The sequence below is a fragment of the Vicugna pacos genome, chromosome 18, assembly GCF_048564905.1.
Source record: "Vicugna pacos chromosome 18, VicPac4, whole genome shotgun sequence".
NCBI classification, from domain to species: domain Eukaryota; kingdom Metazoa; phylum Chordata; class Mammalia; order Artiodactyla; family Camelidae; genus Vicugna; species Vicugna pacos.
Window position 1 is genome coordinate 26,574,746 of NC_133004.1, and position 19,108 is coordinate 26,593,853.

The following is a 19,108-nucleotide window of genomic DNA, read 5'->3' on the forward strand; positions in this document are numbered from 1 at the left end:
GAAGTTAGATGTTGCTTGAATATATGTTTTAAGCTTTCCTTGTATTGTCTTTCTAAAAGATTAAATCTAGATGCTTGGAACGAATATACCTACCTACTTTACATAAGGATTTGTTACAAGAATTTGTCCTTTCATATTATTTGAAAAACCAAATTAATAATTTTTGCCTAGCACTTAACACAGTTGTAGATAGGTTGTGGACAGCTTCAAGGGTTAAGAAAACAAGATTCGCCCTTTGCCTGGCTTAGGAAATGTAGCAGTTTTACCATGGTTTCGCAGTTAGGTGAAATTATGGGTTGGAAGAGCAACCCTGTTATTTAAAGAAGAATTAAAAGCAAGCCAGAATATTGCCCATTGCTGGTGAGCTGGGCCGTGTTAAATGCCAACCAGATAATTTGCTGCTTCTCGAATATGTACGGTAGGTGAGCACTAAATCCATGCTTTCACTGCTCTCAGCGTACAAGGCTTTCACCGTTATGCCTAAATGTCTCCTAGGCATCAGCAGGAGCCCACCAAGGACCCTGTCATTCTGAACGCCCTTCTGCACGTTTGTAAGACCATGCATGACTCTGTGAAGTAAGTCACGCTCAAGGCTGAAATGATCCTGGATTGGGTCTTAAGGCCACGTAATAGTGCATTAGGGAATTACTGCTTTAAGCTACCCCTGTGAATAATATTATTTTATGGGGTCCACTAAGATTCTTGCTAACGAGTACATTCCAGTCCAGGAGAGGAGGGAGGCTGAGCTGAGGGTAACCTTCCTGAGAAAATGAGATGACAGATGTTTTTACAAATGGATTTTTTTTTCTGTTCAATGAATATTTATTTATTTTTAAAATTGAAGTATATTTGATTTACAACGTTGTGTTAGTTTCTGTGTTAGTGCAGCATAGTGATTCAGTTATGCACACACACATATATATTCCTTGTCTTACTCTTTTTCGTTATAGGTTATTACAAGATATTGGATATAGTTCCCTGTGCGGGGCAGTAGGACCTTGTTGTTTCACAGAGGAATTTTTGTTGGGAGGAAAATGCTGGTTTCGTCCAAGTGAACTCAAACTCCGTGACTCCTGGAGGTTTCTGAGAGCAACAGATACAATAATAATGAGTTCACTCACCCAGTAACATAGCCTTTAAATTTTTTCTCAATATTAGCCAATTATTTGAAATTTAAATTGAATTGCTCGTATTTCTTACACGAAGGACCGAACAAGTTAAGTTCAGTATACTTGAGGCTCAGACCTAGCCACAGGCTTCGCCTTTGGGTCAAAGGCCAGATTATCTCCTTCGCTTTCTAGTTTCATTTATTCATCTTTTTATTATTAGTATTATGACATGTTTCCATCTGACTGTGCTTGAGGCAGTTCCTGCTTATTTTGTGGCTGAACTTTTGGTCCCCAAGGAATTTTTAACACAGCAGCTTGATTCACTGGAAAATGTTACAAGAATTGAGAAAATTCTTTTGGAACTGAACCATCAACAAGATGAATTGTATTTCTTTTGTTTTTTTTTTTTTCCCCTTGAATGTTAGAATCTTTATTTTCATGACTTCATGCTTTCAACTTCATGAGTTGTTATTAAAATCAAAATATCAGGACTTTTTATAATAAATGGAACCGATAGACTTTAATTGGACAAAAATGGAAATGAGGGCACTAAAAAACATTTAGAAAGGTACTTGGATAAGTAGGATATTGGTTTTTGGCCAAAGTGGAACAAAGTGGAACAAAGTGGAACAAAAAAAATTTCTCTTGCAAACAATGTGAAGACAGAAGGTGGGGTAGGATAGCTCTGCTTTAAAACATCATCCAGGGACCCAGGTTTCTTCTGTCTTATTTCTCTGCTGTCCCTCTGGGGCGTTGTCCTTGTCCTCCTGGTGGAGATGGTTTACCTCGACGTGTCCATGTTGCAGCCTGCAGGCACTGAAGGACACCAGCTTCCTTTTAGGGACACGACTTGGAAGGCTCATACGTCGCTTGCGTTAACATCCCATTGGCCAGAGCTGTCACATGGCCACTTGTAGCTTACAAAGGAGGTTGAGAAATACAGTCTCCAAGAATGAAAGGGGTACTGTATATTGGAGGACAGTGTGCAGGTTTTGCCAGTACATTCTTATTTTCCCTTAGAACAAACCAACAAATAAGAACCTTTGGCTTTGGCTCTTAAAATTTTAAAAAAACGAGTTTGGAGAACTATTTATAAACCTTCAAAACTATAAGGACTTGACATTTTCTTACTTATATTTGTACTACATTTACTATTAAATAGAAACGACTGAAATCTATGATCTACTTTAAGGTGTACTTCCAAAATAGATTGATGGATGGAGAGAGGAGTGGATAGTTATTTGATAAAACAGATGTTGTAAAATGATAGTAGTAGGGTGTATGGTTGTTCACTATATAATTCTTTCAACTTTGCTACATGTGTAAAAATTTTATAGTAAAATATTGAATGAAATTTTGCTGAAATACAAAATTTGAAGTTGGACCCTGCTGTGCAGATTCCAAAGAGCATGTTACCTTCTCTTTTTGCTGCTAATAAATATATCTTGAGAACAGTATCTTTGAGTGAGATGAGAATCACATTTAAATTATGTTAATTTAGATTACATATTCTCATCAAAAGAAACACATGTGGGAGTTTTTTCAATCTAGAAAATGCAGAATGTTAAATTGCTTACTTCTATATTTTTTTCCTTTGGAAACTTTCATTTATTACCTCATTGTTAATTATGTACAATTATTGATTTTAGTGCACTCACTCTTGAGGATGAGAAAAGAATGCTGGCATATTTGATTAATGGATTTATAAAAATGGTACGTATTGGGGAAGAAGTTTCAGTGCACTTGGAAGTGTGATGTAATTGTTTATCCTTACTCTGGTGAAAGCAGTTAACATTATGTTCCCTGGTGCTTTTCATTTTTATTGAGATAAGATGAAATTAGAAAACATCCCACATTAGCCAGCACTCCCCTGGGGACAAGGACAGCCAAGACAAACTGGCTTAAGGAAAAAATGAAAACAAGAGATTGAGAGGGGGACTTACTGGCTGATGTGACATCAGGGCCAAGGGATGGCCCTCTCCGAAGGAGCAGCTGGAACCCGGGGTCTCCGTGGTGTCATCAGGACCTGCCGTGTGTGTCTCTTTGGCTCGTGGCGCTTCTCTCTTGGCATCGTTCCCAGGCACGCTTGCTCCCCACGAGAGCTCCGGGTTTCCATTGCTTCCAGCTCTGCAGTCCAACAGGAAAGGCTCCAGCAGAAGTCCTGGGGCTGAGTCTCTTTGGATTAATTTGGGTCACCAGCTCCTCCCCTGAGCATATTGCTGCTGTGAGAAAGAAGGAACACACTGGCCAGCCAGGCCAGGGAGACAGGCACACCTGGGCCACCGAGTCCCGTGACAGGAGGGGAAAAAGGGGCTTCCTGAAGCACCTGATGTGCTGCTCATCAGATGCTGGTGAAAACGATCAGGGGCGGAAGCAAAATGCCACTCCCCATTCGTCTCAGTTTCCCAGTGCTGCCTAACAACTCACCCCAAAACTTAGTGGCTTAAAATAACAGTGTTTTATTCATTCTTAAGATTCTGTGGATTGGCTGGATAACCAGGCTGCTCCTGATGTCAGGTGGGGCAGGACAGGGGCTGGAGGACAGCTTTGAGCATGCGTCTGGGGTCCTGGTGCTGGCAGTTGGCTGGAATGGCCCCCTTCTTGGCCATATGACCTCTTTCTCTCTGCTGTCCACTTGTCGCCATGAGCTCTCGCGGGTATGTTGTCAGGGAAGAATCAGAAGCTGCAGGGCCTTTTGAGGCTCAGAAGTCACACGGTGACCTTTGCTGCTTCCTGCTGCATTCTGTTGGTTAAAGCAAGTCCTGGGACCAGCCCCTTGGTGGGGAAGAAAGGTAGATTTCACCCCCCGACGGGAGGAGTCCATGAGGACATTGCGAAGGGACAAGCAGAGGGGTTGTGCAGCCTTCTTTGGGAATGACCATTCCCTCCCAGGCAGAACACCCTTTCCTTAATTCTCAGTGCCCAGAGCTGAGCTACCACTGCTGCCAGTATCCACTTTGGAATAGAAATGTCAAACAAAAACTGCCTGAGATTAAAATAACTAGATCATTTTGAAAATCACCTTGAAAATGTGACTCATTCAACAACAGGGGTCGATGTAACTACCCAGTTGGCCTCTGTGGGTAAAATACTGATTTTGATGAAAATTCAGGATTAGCCTTTTAACTGCCACGTTAGGAAGTGTACTTACGACGGTTACCAGGGACCCCTCCTGTTCCCTTGATTTATATGCTGATCATGTGGTGTTTATCCTTTTACGGGTTTGTCTGCAAGCCACCAAGTTATAATGGAAATGAGATGTGAAACCTGATAGCTGTAATGGAAATAGCAATGTTAAACCTCCTCTGGACAGAAATGATTGCTGTAGCAGTTAAGTTTGTCCCACTAACCAGCTGCTCATAAATTTGAACAAATGAGAGAAGTGGGGATTTTCAGTAGTGCTGAAACCTCCATCGCTGGCCCCAGCAGCCACCAGGGAGCTGCTGAGGTTGGAGTCCCCATCAGGAAGCAGAAAGATTGGCCCTTATTAGGGAACCCCTCTGACAAATGGCTCCCAAATTAACCAAATTTATGTTCTGTGAAAAGGCCACAGCTGAGAAACAAAATTCCATTATTTCCCTTCCGGTGGTTCCCTCCTAGCCTGGGAAATCCTGTTAACATTTTGAGATTCTGTTTTATACCGTTTGGTCTTTTTCTGTTCTACTCCAATACCCAGGTCATGAAGAGGAGCTGGTAACGGTACCATTTCCGCCCTATTCTGGGTGAAGTAACGTAAAGTCTACTTAGAGTATATTCCATTGCACGGATGTGTGTTGTTTGCTTACATACCCTCTACCCATTCATATCCGTGGAATTTTTGGTGACTTGCCATCACAGCACCTTCCCTGCCCCCACAATGCTCAGGAAAAACCTTTCCAACGGTGTGCTCACAGTTGCCTAGAGATAACATTGTTGGCATCTCTCTTCTTGGTTCTAGGTGTCCTTTGGCCGTGATTTTGAACAACAGCTGAGTTTTTATGTTGAGGCCAGGTCGATGTTTTGCAATCTGGAACCTGTTCTTGTGCAGTTGATTCACGTAAGGATTTTCATTCATTCATTTGTTCTCTCAGTACATATTTATGGATCATTGATATGCTGTACACCAGTTTGAATCTGGGATTCTCCTGGCTCCATACTGCTTCTGTTCCCAAGATATGAAAGGTGTTTTCCCAAAGGTTAATAAAATCTTCAACTTTGCTTAAGCTTTTGAGCGGTTTTGTTGACCCCTTTTCCTCTGAAATTTGCATATTCTCATTCCTGCATGCCAACAGCAAAGAGTTGTGAGTTGCTCTACGTATTTAGTTATAGAAATACTAACCTAGTAAGAGCTCCTTGTCATTTGACCAGATCCTCAGCTTTCTTGGATCATAGTGCCTTTCAGTAACTTTTTCTGGTGCCCTTAGGCCAAAAGGAAGAAATAACAGTTCTGTTTATTAAGAAGTTAGGCTCAAACAACTTAAGAATTTATGCCCGAACAACTTGACAGCCCCCTAAAACACCATACCTAAATCGAGAGAAAAATAGTGTATTTTCATTTCATTCTTAAATAACCGTAATTACTTGCTATTGAAGTACACATACCTATTGGGCATTGCACAACTTCTCAAACCTTGGACTCAGATTGGACACCACTACCTTATTTCCTGTTCTAGATAGATTTTTTTTCTCCCACATAGATTTTTGCACAGTACTTTTTTTTTTTTTATCATAACAGCTGCTAAAAACCCAATTTTGCAAAGATATGACATCACTGCAAGGAATGGACTGTGGCCTATGAGCTCTCACACGAGTGCTTTGCCTAGTGTTCAATCACTGAGCCTTGCTGTGGTTGTCTGAAAAATGTGCCCTGGGATTTTTTCCATAACACCCTGGGGTGCGATAGTACACAGTTTGGGAATCCAGACTTTTTATATTTGTGGAAAGACTCCTGAAGGCTCTTGAATTGCTTCATTGTAAGTTCAAGGAAACAGCCTTTTTATACATATCTCTTTGCAAGTTACCAGGTTTTATAGCATTACAAAACTTAAGACCTAAAGGTAGAAACTTGTAAGTCAGGGGGGGAAACAGTACTTGCCCTGTAGGGTTGTGAGGCTTAAATGAGCTGGGAATGGAGAGCTCCGGAAACAGCACCTGGTTTGCTGTGGGTGATGCTGCGGCTTCTGTTACTGCTGCTCTTATGGTTATCGTGTGTGTTGGAGAGCTATGTGGTATGGTCTGCGTTCAGATCTGGAGGTTTCTCTTCAGATCTCTAAGATCGGAAGCTTAGTGTGTGGAATTTCTGGAAAAGGAGTAAATGAACCCTAGCTATTCATTAAACCAGAGAGTGGTCATTTATCACGCCGGTTGATAGGCATGACTTAACTCAGTGAGCGTCCGTTGGAGATGTCTGCTCAAGCCGAGATTGCCTCTGTCCTGATGACCCCTTTGCCATTTCAGGGTTTGGTGCTAGCCAGTCTTGGTTCCAGTTAGCGGGTTCTCATTGACTTGTATGCAGTTGGTGTCCAAATCTCTATGAAAGATGTTGATCCAAATCAGCCATCATCTCATTCCCATTTCTGTTTTCCTGATTAACCAATCTAGAGCGTGAACCGGCTGGCAATGGAAACAAGAAAAGTAATGAAGGGAAATCATTCCAGAAAGACGGCTGCATTTGTCCGGGTATGTTCTACAGATAAGACTTCCAGACTTTGAACTCCAGTGGGCTGTTTCTTTTGCAAGTTCCTGAATTGCTGTTCCCAGAAAAGGATAAGTGTGTCATGCTAAGGGTATTGATTTTCCAGGTTTTTCCTTGCCTATCTGTGGACCGATCAGTTTTCTTAATATTTTCAAAAGAAACGATCAAAGCAGCCTGAATTTTGATACATGTTATGGGGAGGTGGTTGAGAGATGGAGTCACACTGCTGTGTGCCAGCTGAATGCTCTCTGGCATGTGCCTGTCACTGGAAGGCCTAGTACCTTTTATTTCCCTTGGTAGGTTCCCAACTTAGAAAAAAATTTGTTTCTTCAGTATGCTGCTCAAAATTTTATCAAAGCAATACATAGCCATGCTGTAAAAAAATAAAATTGTACTAAAAAGACTACCATGAATAATAAGTATGCCTAGAAGGATACAGCTCAAGTGGTAGAGCGCATGCTTAGCATGCAGAGGTCCTGGGTTCGATCCCCAGCACCTCCTCTAAAAATAAATAAATAAACCTAATTACCTCCTTCCCCCAAAGAAAATTAAAATAAAAAAGAAAAGAGCATTATTAAAAAAAGAAAAAAAAGCCTCCCAGCCCTGCCCTTTCTCACCTTAAAGCCTTCTCCTCAGAGTCAACCAGAATCAACCACCTCAGATGCTTTTTAGCAATTTCTTCTTCAAGTTACCTACATATTTTTTAACTAACTGGTTTACTTTCTAAAAATTTTTTTAAAAATTATTTATTTATTTTATTGAAGCATAGTCAGTTACAGTGTGTCAATTTCTGGTGTGCAGCACAGTGTCCCAGTCATGCGTATACATACGTATATTCATCTTCGTATTCTTTTTCATTAAAGGTTATTACAAGATATTGAATATAGTTTCCTGTGCTATATAGAAGAAATTTGTTTTTTTTCTATTTTTATATACAGTGGTTAGCATTTGCAAATCTCTTTAAAGAGCTGCTTCTTGAACTTACCAATATTAGGTGTTATCTATTTACTTCCTGTGATGAAGGGCAAGGATTTCTTTTTCATACACCATTACTCTCGCAAGTTGTCCGTCCCCCTCCTTCCAAAGAGGCAGATACAGCAGAGGCAAGAGGGAGAAATTGGGGTTCCTACTGGGGAGAGTAATTGTTTTTACTTGAAAAACGTATGATGGATGAAAACAAGGGTATTAATGCACCATGATGGCGTTGCCATGTAACCTGCTCTGTCTCTCCCCTTTGTTCTAGGCCTGTGTTGCCTACTGCTTCATTACCATTCCCTCCCTGGTAGGGATCTTCACCCGCCTCAATCTCTACCTGCATTCTGGTCAGGTGGCCTTGGCCAACCAGTGCCTCTCCCAAGGTAAGCCCCTCACGCTCTCCTCCCCTCTCCGGTACTCCCTGGCTCCTTAGGAGAGCCGACTCAGCAGCATGTGTACGTGTGTGAGTATATAGAGCGATTCCTTTAGGGAGGAGAGGGAAAAAAGAAGTGAGGAGTTTTAAATCTGTCTCTTTAGTAGGAAGCGCCTCGGACATGCACACATTTATAGAGTCAGATGGGTTACAGAGCGTGGGTATTTTCCTGGAGGGACCTTCCTAAATCTGTCTCAGGCCAGATCAGGCAGCTCAGACATCCTGGGCAGAGGGTGCCTAGAGAATTTTACAAGTTAGGATGGCTTATTCACAGCAGGTTCAGGTTTATTTGTTGTTGTCAATGTTTGTTTGTTTGAAACCCCAGAACACAGGGGTGGAATCTAATCAGTATAGAATGAATACTCTGTAGCTTATCATTAAGGGGAAGAGTCTTCCCAAGATGGTTTCTATATGAAGTGCAGCGCTGTCCTGGAACCAGGATGGTGCGAGTGGCTTATTTGGGAAGTGATCCCAGTGAGTGTCAGTAAGGCCAAGGGGAGGTGAGGCGGGGCTGGGAAGGACGCTGGCAAAGGATGTGCTGGTGGGTGGGTTAGCACTGTGGGTGGCTGGGGTCCTTCCTGCTGGGGCCTTGGTGTTACCCACCTGAGGGGCAGGGAAGACGGGCTATTTTTCACCCTTCATTCCTGTCTGTCATTGACTGGTGGCTGCTTGTGGCTTTGTCCACCCTTGAGCCAGGAGAGAGCCCTCAGGCTGAGGGCTTGAGTTACTGGTGTTTGCTGCTGGACGCCCTTGTCACCTCCTGGAATGGTGTGGGCCACGGGCATGCAGGCAGAGTCCCGGCAGCAGGGATCTCCCCAGCAGACTGTGACTCAGGGAGTAAAGAAATCCCGGCACCGTTTAGGGAGTGTTTGTTGTGGGGTGAGCCCTTGGCACACGCTGTCTCACTTCGTCCTTACAGAGGCCACGTGAGGCCAGTCCTGTGGTTGGTGCCTCGGTCCCCAGGTGACAAAACTGAGATGGGAAGTGGCTAACGAGCTTGCTGGGGGTCACTGAGGCAGCACTCGGCCCCTGATCTGTCTGACTCAAGGCCATGCCCTTTCACCTCTTGGATGGACAGTACGTGCCCTGCAAATGGGAAGCGTCAGTGAGCAAGTCGGGGATTTCTGTAGCATGTATGCTGTGGAATGATGTTTTCAGGGATTGTCTCCCTCACCCCCACTCTCATCTCCCACCTGGCATCACAGTTATGCCAGGGTTGGTGATTCACCACGAGCTGCTATTGATTTGGGTGGACACTCTGGTGGGTGGGAGAGTGGAGTGGGCCTTCCCCGTTCTTTTAGCCCTTGGCAGGGCAGTCCTGGTATCTTGATCTGTATCTTGATTCGACTGGGGCAGCTCTGGACACCTAAGTCTTCAAACACGATTGCTATCCAAGAACCTTTGCAAACTCTGCCTGGTTTTGCTCTCAACTCCTGGGCACTCCACCAGCTTCCCAGAGCATTTGGAATTAAACCAAATGCCTTGTCTGAAATCGCCACGTGATCTGGTGCCTGCCTGCCTTTTGTCTTCATCACAAACCACGCTTTAGCCACACGGGCCTTTTTCTCTTCCTTGAACATACTAAGCTGTCTTCCAATTCAGAGCCTTTGCACTTGCTGGTCCTTCTTTCTAGGATGATCTCCTCCCAGAGATGAGACTCGAGCCCCTCGTCTTCCGGGCCCTTTCCTGCTCACTGTAGCTAAAGTAGCCGCACCTCCCCAGCCACGCTCCGTACCGCCCTCCTCCTGGTCTTCGCTGCACTTACCGCGGTCTGATGGTTTCTTACTCTGTGTGTTTGTTTACTTGCTTGTTGTCTGGACACCCCCTCTCCCCACAAGGGCTGCAAGTCCCACAAGAGCAGGTATGTCCTCATTATTTGTCAGTAAACGTGAAACTTTCTCCTAGTGCCTGCTTTGGTAAGGATGATGGGTTAGCAGGAGACAAGAGAAAAATTAACAGCCACTGCCAAAACCCTGATCACGTGCAAAATGAAGATTAGATGAGGTTAATTAATTAGCTTAAATTGATGTTAGGAAATGCTAAATCTAATCAACTTGTTCCCTCTTAAAGAGTTCAGGAATAGTAGACCCCCATGGGGACCCCTGAGTTTGGTGTCACCTGTGACATTAGGATTGGCTTGTCAGCTGCACATAGAGGCCCTGGAAGCCTAGATCGTTCTTCTCCCAACTTTATAAGCTCAGAGCCACAGACTTGAATGTTGTGGATCCCAAACAAGTTTGTTTTGACCAGATCTCCTATAGGACTTCATGCTATTTTTTTGTTTAAAAAAGAAAAAACCCCAGAAATTCTCAAACTAAATAAAGGTGTCCCCCCTTCCACCCCAGCCATAGATTGGCTGCTCCCAAGAGCTGTTGGAGGACCGCTGTGAACGGCTGTTTCCCTGCTATGGTGCCCTCGGTCCATACCCAGACATAAGCAGCGTCAGAGCAGCCTGTGCACGCAGTCCGTGCCCTCGGTGTTGGAGATCTGGATGCCTCGTCCACCTCACCTGCGCGTTAAGCTGCTGCAGGGAGGGCAGGAATGTGGCGTCCACATCATGTTTAATAATTCAGCTCATGATGTAAATTCGAGGCTCTAAATGCTGCGGTGCAAACCCTTAAAAGCCTGTTGTTGTTGTTCTGAAAGCCACATGCAGCAGTTGCTGGCCGAAATAAATAATACATTCAATTACTGAGAATGGGAAGGCTAAATATAAATTAAATGAAGCTTGTGGAAATGGGCCGCTTTGGTTTGCCTCCCTAAACATCTTCCCTCTCAGCTGGTTATAAAACATCCCCTCCGTCCTGATCGCTTTCTGGCCTCCTTTGAAGAAGCCCTGACTGTATCTTCTTTATCAGGTTGTGGCTTTCCAAGGCTGGGCCAGCCCAACAAGTAAACTCCCGTTGGCCCCTCGGCCAGGCCGGGGGGGATGCTGACAAAGGCCTGTTACAGGAGGCCCAGTTGTGGTCCTTTGGACACATTTCTTCAGCATGTAGACTGGATCACGTGGGGATTTGGTCACCCATCACCCCCACCTATTTAGGACAAATGAAGGACTTGCAAACTGTTTGTTTGACCCAGTGCTTCTCACCTAGATGAGGCCCAGAGGTGCCCACTCATCCTTGCCCTCAGTCATGTCACTGGATAGCTCCTTGCCCTTCTTTGTCAGTCGTTCTTTCTGGAAGGTCACCCCCAGGCCACAAGAGCAGATTATTTTCCCTACATTTTTATCTTCATTCCTTTATCTGTACAGTTTCTAACCTCAGAAAGGAGGGTGTTTTACAATGGAAGTAACGTTAAAGGTGGGTCTTGAAAGAAGAGCATATGTTTATCGGGGAAGGGCTGAGGGGAGGGGAAGAAGGAATAGGTGGTGTTCCAGGTAGAGGGACCAGTCTGAGCAAAGGCATGGAGGCGACAGAGGTGTGCAGTTACGGGATGTGTTTGGCCAACAGCAGGATGTTGGGATAAGTCCCTAATTAGTGGTGAATTTCAAGTCTCCTGAATGCAATGGTCCCAATCCGGAGTCTTCTACTTTTGAGCTGGATGCCCTTTGACAAACAGGCTTTTCTGTGCCTCAGTTTCTCCATCTGTAAAACGGAGATCATGGCAGTGATGCCTGTCTGTCACTGATTAAATGAGCTCATGTACTTGGAGCACTCAGGCCACTTGCGTAAAGTAGTGGCTCAGTAAATATTAACTTAATATAACCGTCTCTCAAAAGATGAAAGTATACCATGGAGTTTTTAGGAGCTAACTGTATATACTGCCAGCTCTGCCATCTCAGAGTTCTGAAAGAATACGTTTGATGTGACTGTTTTCTCAAACCTTGAGGCCTCTCCGGTGATTATGGACAAAGTAGGTTATTTTCGCTCCAGCAGTTCACAGGTGGGCAGATGGCATGAAGCTTGTCACCCACATTCATGTCCAAACGCACATGATCCATCCTGCTTAGGGAGGTAAGGGCTGGAGTGGATGGCAGCTACTGATGGAAGGAACCCACAGAAAAGGAGCAGGGGCGAGTCTCCCCCTTTAAGTTAACGTAACTCCTTATAATAGTAAACGCCTGCCATTTGCTTCCTCCTGCCAGCAGTTCTTGGCCATTTTTTACATGCAAGCCACTGTGCCAAGCATTGTGCCTCAATGGGAATGCACTTAGACTTCATGCTAGCAGGAGAGCCAATCTGTTTACAGTTATACAAAGAAGCACGTGATAAATGTCATGAAAGATGTTCATAAAATGTGCCAGGAAATTTTAGAGAAGAGAGAAATGATCCTTGGCTTGGAAGAGGGGAAAAAAAACAAACTTCTTAAAAGAGGTAGAACTTTTCAGCCTGGAAGATAAGGAGGATCTGTATATACCAAAGTGAGGCAGAGGGCATCCTAGCTAAAGTCAATGCTAAGTGCATCTGGAAGGAATGAGTGGAAGGTCAAGTTAGGTAGATAGTTTGGGGAGTAATTGTTGAGAGAACTGAGTCCCCAGAAAAGCAGTTCAGTTTTATTTGGTGCATATTATTTGCTGGGTGGTTGATCTTCATTTTACAGAGGAGGAACTGAAGCTGAGAGATGAGACGTGACTTGCCCAGGGACATCTAGCTAGTAAGTGACTTCAAGTGCTCTCTGCACCCCTGCACTTCTCTGCGGTTAGGTTAGTTCCTCTAAACCACAGTGCAGTGTTTTATTTCCAGCCTTGGGTGCGTGTGGTTGTTAGAGATCAGTTATTGTAAATTGAACTTTAGATAAACTTATTTAGGAGACAAAGAATCAGAATTAAGATAAAGAACGCCTAATCCTTTCTGCTCAGGGAAATCCAAGCTTAATATCCACAGAAAGACCTTCCCAGCCTCCCGGGAGCTACTGCAGGGATGGCAGAAAGGTGTGTCATCCCCGCAGAGCCCCAGAGATGTGAGTCAGGGAATACGTGGGCTGAGTGTGCTTGGCTCCCGGAGAGAGGCTTTGCCGAGTCAGAGATATAAAAGAGGGACAGCATACTGGCACCTCCTACGGTGCCGCTGAGACGGAGAAGTCATTTATATGTCCGAGTGGGCTTTTCTCATTAAGTGCAGCTATTAGAGTGAACTTATAAGGGCGTTCTGCATAAACCCGGTGGCAAAATCAAGGAGTAACGCTTAATTGTTATCAATGACAGCTTAATGAATAAGGTATTGAATTGTTCCTAGGCATTCATATTTCTTTAAATCTTGCTCTAAACACATATCATCAAAATAGCAGCCCTTAAATCCTCCCAACTTAATTGCTGTGATAGCAAGTTCCATTGCAAAAGCACAGTTTAGTAATAAATAGCATTAAATCTCTGTGAATAACTTGCCTATAGGTAATAACTTGGCCATTTGGACTGTGAGGCTTCACCCAGAGACACCCCTGTCACTTGGTGACAGCACATCCTCATGGCAGACTGCCTTAGTCTGTTGGGGCTGCTGTAACAAAAATGCCACAGGCTCGTGGCTCAGTCAACAAACATTAATTGCTGACAGTTACGGAGATCCAAGATCAAGGGACCGGCAGATTCGGTGTCTGGTGAGGACTTCTAGACTGTCTTCTCGCTGTGTCCTCACACGGCAGAAGGGATGTGGGGGCTCTCTGAGGTCCCTTTTCTACAGGCCCTGACGCCGTTCACAGGGCCACACCCTTGTTACCTAGTCATCTCCCCAGAGCCCCGCCCCCTAATTCCATCCCATTAGCGTTTAGGGTTTCACCATATAAACTGAGGGTGGGGTGGGGTGGGTGTAAACATTTAGTTTGTAACACCGAGTTTGAGAGAGTAGACTGTCTTGTTGTTGCGTTTTGTGCAGTAGTTTCAGTTATATTGAGATTGTCAGTTCAAATCTGCATTTACCCAGAGATGGAAAATGTTGAAAACTGAAAATGTTTAAGCAGTGGGGTTGATAGAACTTGAGAGAGAGTGAATAGTTCTTGTAGCCTGAACCCTGTTTAATAAGGTGTATTTAAAGGACAGGAGTCTTTCAAGCCCTTGTGACATTTTGTTACGTGCATTAGGAAATTGTGATGTTTCCTTTCCTAGAGTTCCCTAGACAGGGACAGCTGTCCATCTGAGTTGTGCAGGAGGGCATATGATGGCTGAAGGTCCGGGAATGGAGTGGAGTGGATTTCTTTAGCCTGGGAGTTTATGACTCTGACAAGTAGTAAAGATTTTCAGTAAAGATTTCCGTTAGCACTGACCCAACGCATTATTTGGAAAATAAAACGCCATCTCTGAAGGTGGTCCGGATTACCACTTCTTGCCTGTCTCTTATGATTCATGTACAAATCATATTCCTTATTGACAGTGCCAGGGACACAGAAGGATGACCATATTCTCAGAGGTCACATTTAAATCTGAGTTTATTTTATCACGTATGGAGTGTGTTTGAGGAGACTGTCCTGTATCCTGTTGAAAAATGGCCAACCTGTACTTTATTTTCAATCTTAGTGATTTTTATTTCAGTATTTCATGCTCATTTGAAAAAAATTTCAACAATACAGAAGTGTAAATCTAAAAAAAAGTAAAAAGCACCCAAATAAGAGTCACCAGTAATCTGTCTCCTCGCCTCTAAAAAATACCCACTGTTCACAGTTTGGATATCTTGTTTTTTTTTTTTTCTTCTATGTATTATCCATTAAAAAATATTCATTCACTCTCATATGCTCTCTGCCTGTCTCCTCTGCCCTTCCTCCCTCCCCATCCATTTATTTCCGTATATATACACACGCAGTCCCCCCCCACCACCTAAGAAATGAGATTGTGTCTTCCCCAGTGTTTTTCCATTTGCTTTCTTTGCTTATCAGTAAATCTTGGCTGGATGGTAATTAACTAGTTCCTTGTGGTTGGGTTGTTTTCGGAACTGAGCTGATATAAAAATACCTTCATCCAAGGACAACAGCTGGCCCAGTTATTTACAGTAGCTGGGCCGCAGGGATAATCCAAACATACCTAGTTGACTTAGTACCTTCACCCGAGCCCTTATTTTCAGCTTCTTCCAGGGTTTGCTAGTGACATATATTTTGGTGACCACTTTGTAGTTTAGTGGCTTTGTGTTTTGAATATGTTTCATTTCTCCAATGTCCTTATGGAGGTTTCTGGAATATCATTCTCCTTTGGTGTTCTGCAGACCGTTTGAAACTGCCCAGATTAGGAAACAGGAAAGCCTGAAATCTCAGAAAATGATCAAAAGTTCCATGATGATTATCTAACAAGCCTTCCTGGCTCTAACTGGCTGTGTATGTGAAATGTCAGACTGCTTCTATTTGCTTCTGGCTGAATGTCTCCAGATTAAACCTTTCATGATGCACTATTTGCTGTTGGAAAGTCATATTCTGCATTTAGCTGAAGGATTTAGAACATTTTTTTTTCAAACTTGTTGAAATACAGAATTCACTGGAGAAGCTTGTTTTTAAAAAATGAATCAAAATATTAAGATTTTATGTTACGTGCATTTTACTACTTTAAAAAAAAAGGAAGAAAAATAGAAAATTGACCAATTTCCACTTTGTAGCTATAAAAAGAATAAAGATGTACTTTATGTGCTGTGATGGGTTTATCTCCAAGACATGTTGTACAGTGCTGGGGGAAGAGTTGCAAAATGGTGTCTGCTATATATTAACTCTGTATAAAAAGAAAGGAAGAAAAAATAAAGGGAAAGTATATTTGCTTCTCTATACTTAGGAGCAGACCCAAACAGCAGATAATACTCTTTGCCTCTGGAAAGGGAAACTGGATGGCCAGGGACCAGCGTGAGAAGGAGTGTTACCTTTGGAATTTTTGAATCATGTGCTTCTATTACCTATTCAAAGATAAATATTTTTTTAGTTAGGTTTCCAAGTCTAGTCCAGTTCAATACACTTAGGGTGGGGCCTGTGAACCCAGATACATATTTTAAATAACAGTATTATTCAGATATTATTCATGTACCGTAAAATCTATCTTTTTGAAGTTTACAATTCAGTGGCTTTTAGTATATTCAGATTTGTGTGACCATCATCCCTAAGGCCAGAACTTTTTCATCTCTCCAAAAGGAAACCCCAGGCCCATTAAGCAGTCACTCCCCATTCCCCCTCCCACAAGCTCCTGCCAACCACCAATCTACTTTTTGTTTTGATGGATTTGCCCATTCTAGTTTTTTCATATAAATGAAATCTTACAGTGTAGCTCTTTTATGACTGGCTCTGTTCATTTAGCATAATGATTTCAAGGTTCACCCCTATGTAGCACGAATGTATATATGTATGTAGCATCCATGTAGAATTGAAGAAACTGCCAGATTATTTTGCAGGGTGGTTGTACCATGTTCCATTCCTACCAGTAATGTTTGGGGACCTGGGAACCTGTATTTTTACAAAGATCTTGATGATTCCTGTGATAAAGCAATTTTGAAAAACACTGTCTCCGAGAATCTCACGGTGCCTCTTACTGTGAATGCGGCGGACCGAGCACACACACCCAGTACCTGGCAGTGCTGAAGGACATGTTCATCATTCTACAGAAAACAGCAACAGAATGCTTCTCTGCAGAGAAGTCAGCGCCCCAAGAAAAAGGGTCTCAAGCAGAATGAACTCCTCTGGAGTGAGATCAGCCAGGCTTGCATGGTTTTTTTTGTTTTTAATTTTTTTTTTGAGATGGGATTTGGAAAAGTAATCTGGTTGTCCCATGAAAACTCAGAAGAGTCAGATGGAGGAAGGCGCATAGCATGGGGAAGCCAGTGCATATACATGCTTGTTCCTTCCTCCAGTAGAACCAGGATAATAATTTTTATGAATCAAAATCTAATTTCTCCGTTTTCTATTTCTTAAAAAAAAAAGAATCTAACCCATTTTATTTGAAATTGTCTTCTTTGACTTTTAATAGCCGCGAAATAAAGCGTTATATGCTGTGGGGTACACAGAGGTAGAGATAATGTTATACACTTGAAACTTACATAACATTATCAACTAACTTCAGTTTTTAGAAGGTGTGTGCTATCGACGTGATTATTTATTCTGAACTCTAAACTGAGGAAAACCTGTTTTCATACACCATAGGATTTAAGTTGTAATCACTAAGCAAGACTGAGAAGTCTCCCAGACAAGATTTTATATAATGGGGGCCAGTCTTCTGAGGATCGAAGTAAAAATCTGCTTTGGAACGTTTTCTGCCCCGACCCTTAAATCACTGTTTATTTTAGCCCCTTCCTTTGGACCGGGAGCGGAGTGGGACGGGTGTGAGGATCAGGGCGCCCGGCTCTGACCAGCTCCCTCTTCAATGCACCATAATAACAGGCACTTTCCTCAGGGCTGCTTGGTCACAAATACATAAATAGAATAAGTAAACGTTCTTTCAGGTCGTTCTGAGCAGAATTTTAGTTTCCACGGAGAGAGGCTCTTCACCTTGTTTCATAATGGACTTAATGTGCCTGTAGAGCCAGGGGGACAGTGGGCTTTTCCTGTGGGAGGAAGGCAGCCAGACCTGGTGGAGTCCAGGCCTGCCTGGGTCCTGAGGGCGCAAGGTCAAGGGTAGGTTCAGCTCTGTTTCTTACTTTTGTATTGTGGTAAAGTTTACATGACGTGAAAGTTAACCATTGTAACCATTTTTAAGTGTACAGTTCAGTGGCTTTAAAGGATATTCACAAGGCTGTTCAAACATCACCACTATGCATTTCCAGAACTTTTTCATCACCTCAAAGAAAATGAAACTCTGTACCCATTAAACGATAACACTCTACTCCCCCCTCCCCATTCTGCTTTGTCCGTCTGAATTTGACCACTCTGAGTACCCCAGACAGTTGGAATCAAACAGTATTTGTCCTTTTGTCTGACCTCTTTCATTTAGGATAACATGTTCAAGGTTCATACATATTTGTGTCAGAATAGCCTTCCTTTTTGAGGCTGAATAATACTCCTTTGTATGTGTGTACCGTATTTGGCTTATCCATTCATCTGTTGATGGATACTTGGGTTGTTTCCACCTTTGGGCTCTTGTAAATTGTGCTGCTGTGAGCATTCATGTACAAATATCTGTGTAAATCCCTGCTTTCCTTTCTGTTGGGTATATGCCTGGAAGTGGAGTTGCTGGCAGATGGTAATTCTAAATTTAACTTTTTGAGGAACCACTGAACTGTTTTGCACAGCAGCTGCACCAGTTTAGATTCCCACCAGTCAGTGCACAAGGATTCCAGTTTCTCTACGTCTTTGCCAAAGCTTGTTATTTACTGGTTTTTTTTTTCATAGTGGCCATTCTCGTGGGTGTGAGGTGATACCTCATTGTGGTTTTGATTTGCATTTCTTTCATGATTAATGACATTGAGCATCTTTTCATCTGCTTGCTAAAAGCATTTGTATATTTTCTTTGGAGATATGTCTATTCGGGTAACCTTTTGTCAGGTTACTTGTTTTTTCGTTGTAGAAATTCTTTTTTATATTCTGGATATAAACCCCTTATCAGATTTGTCATTTGCAGATTTGTGTTTCTTTTAAAAAAAAAATCACGAATGAAATTGTGTTGCTCAGTGCAGGTAATGGCCTTTAAATCCTGCTCAGCTGAGTCTTTTACCATCCCTGGGCTACTGTTCACCTGGCCACTCACTTTCTGAGCTCGTTTCCTCATCTGGGCGTGGACATAACTGTACCTTCCCTGTAGGACTGCTTGAGGACTAAGAAAATAAATTGCCTTGAGACAGGGCTGAGGCGTTCCTCTGGTTCCCATGAATGGAGCCATTTACTCGTCTGGAGGCCAAGATCGAAGACCCTGCAGCTTTGGGCTCTTTCTGGGAGGTTTGGCTTCCAGAGCCCCCCCCAGCTAATCTTTCTGCCCAACCAGACCATGATCAGCTGCTTCGTGTCCCCTTTAGAGCAAAGCACGCCACAGATTCCCAGGAGGTAGGTGTTAATTAGTGTGATCACGTTGGTCTCATCACACTTAACGTTGTC

At 43.2% G+C, this 19,108-nt stretch overlaps 1 protein-coding gene across 1 annotated transcript in view; it reads left to right on the forward strand.

Moving 5' to 3' along the window:
- The window catches only part of VPS35L (VPS35 endosomal protein sorting factor like), a 108,073-nt gene that overhangs the window by 65,181 nt on the left and 23,784 nt on the right, over positions 1-19,108 (forward strand). Inside the window, exons 22-26 of the mRNA XM_072942690.1 lie at positions 496-576; positions 2,759-2,822; positions 5,047-5,145; positions 6,690-6,767; positions 8,027-8,141. Of these exons, the coding sequence (XP_072798791.1) occupies positions 496-576; positions 2,759-2,822; positions 5,047-5,145; positions 6,690-6,767; positions 8,027-8,141 (437 nt within the window). The remainder of the gene's footprint in view (positions 1-495; positions 577-2,758; positions 2,823-5,046; positions 5,146-6,689; positions 6,768-8,026; positions 8,142-19,108) is intronic.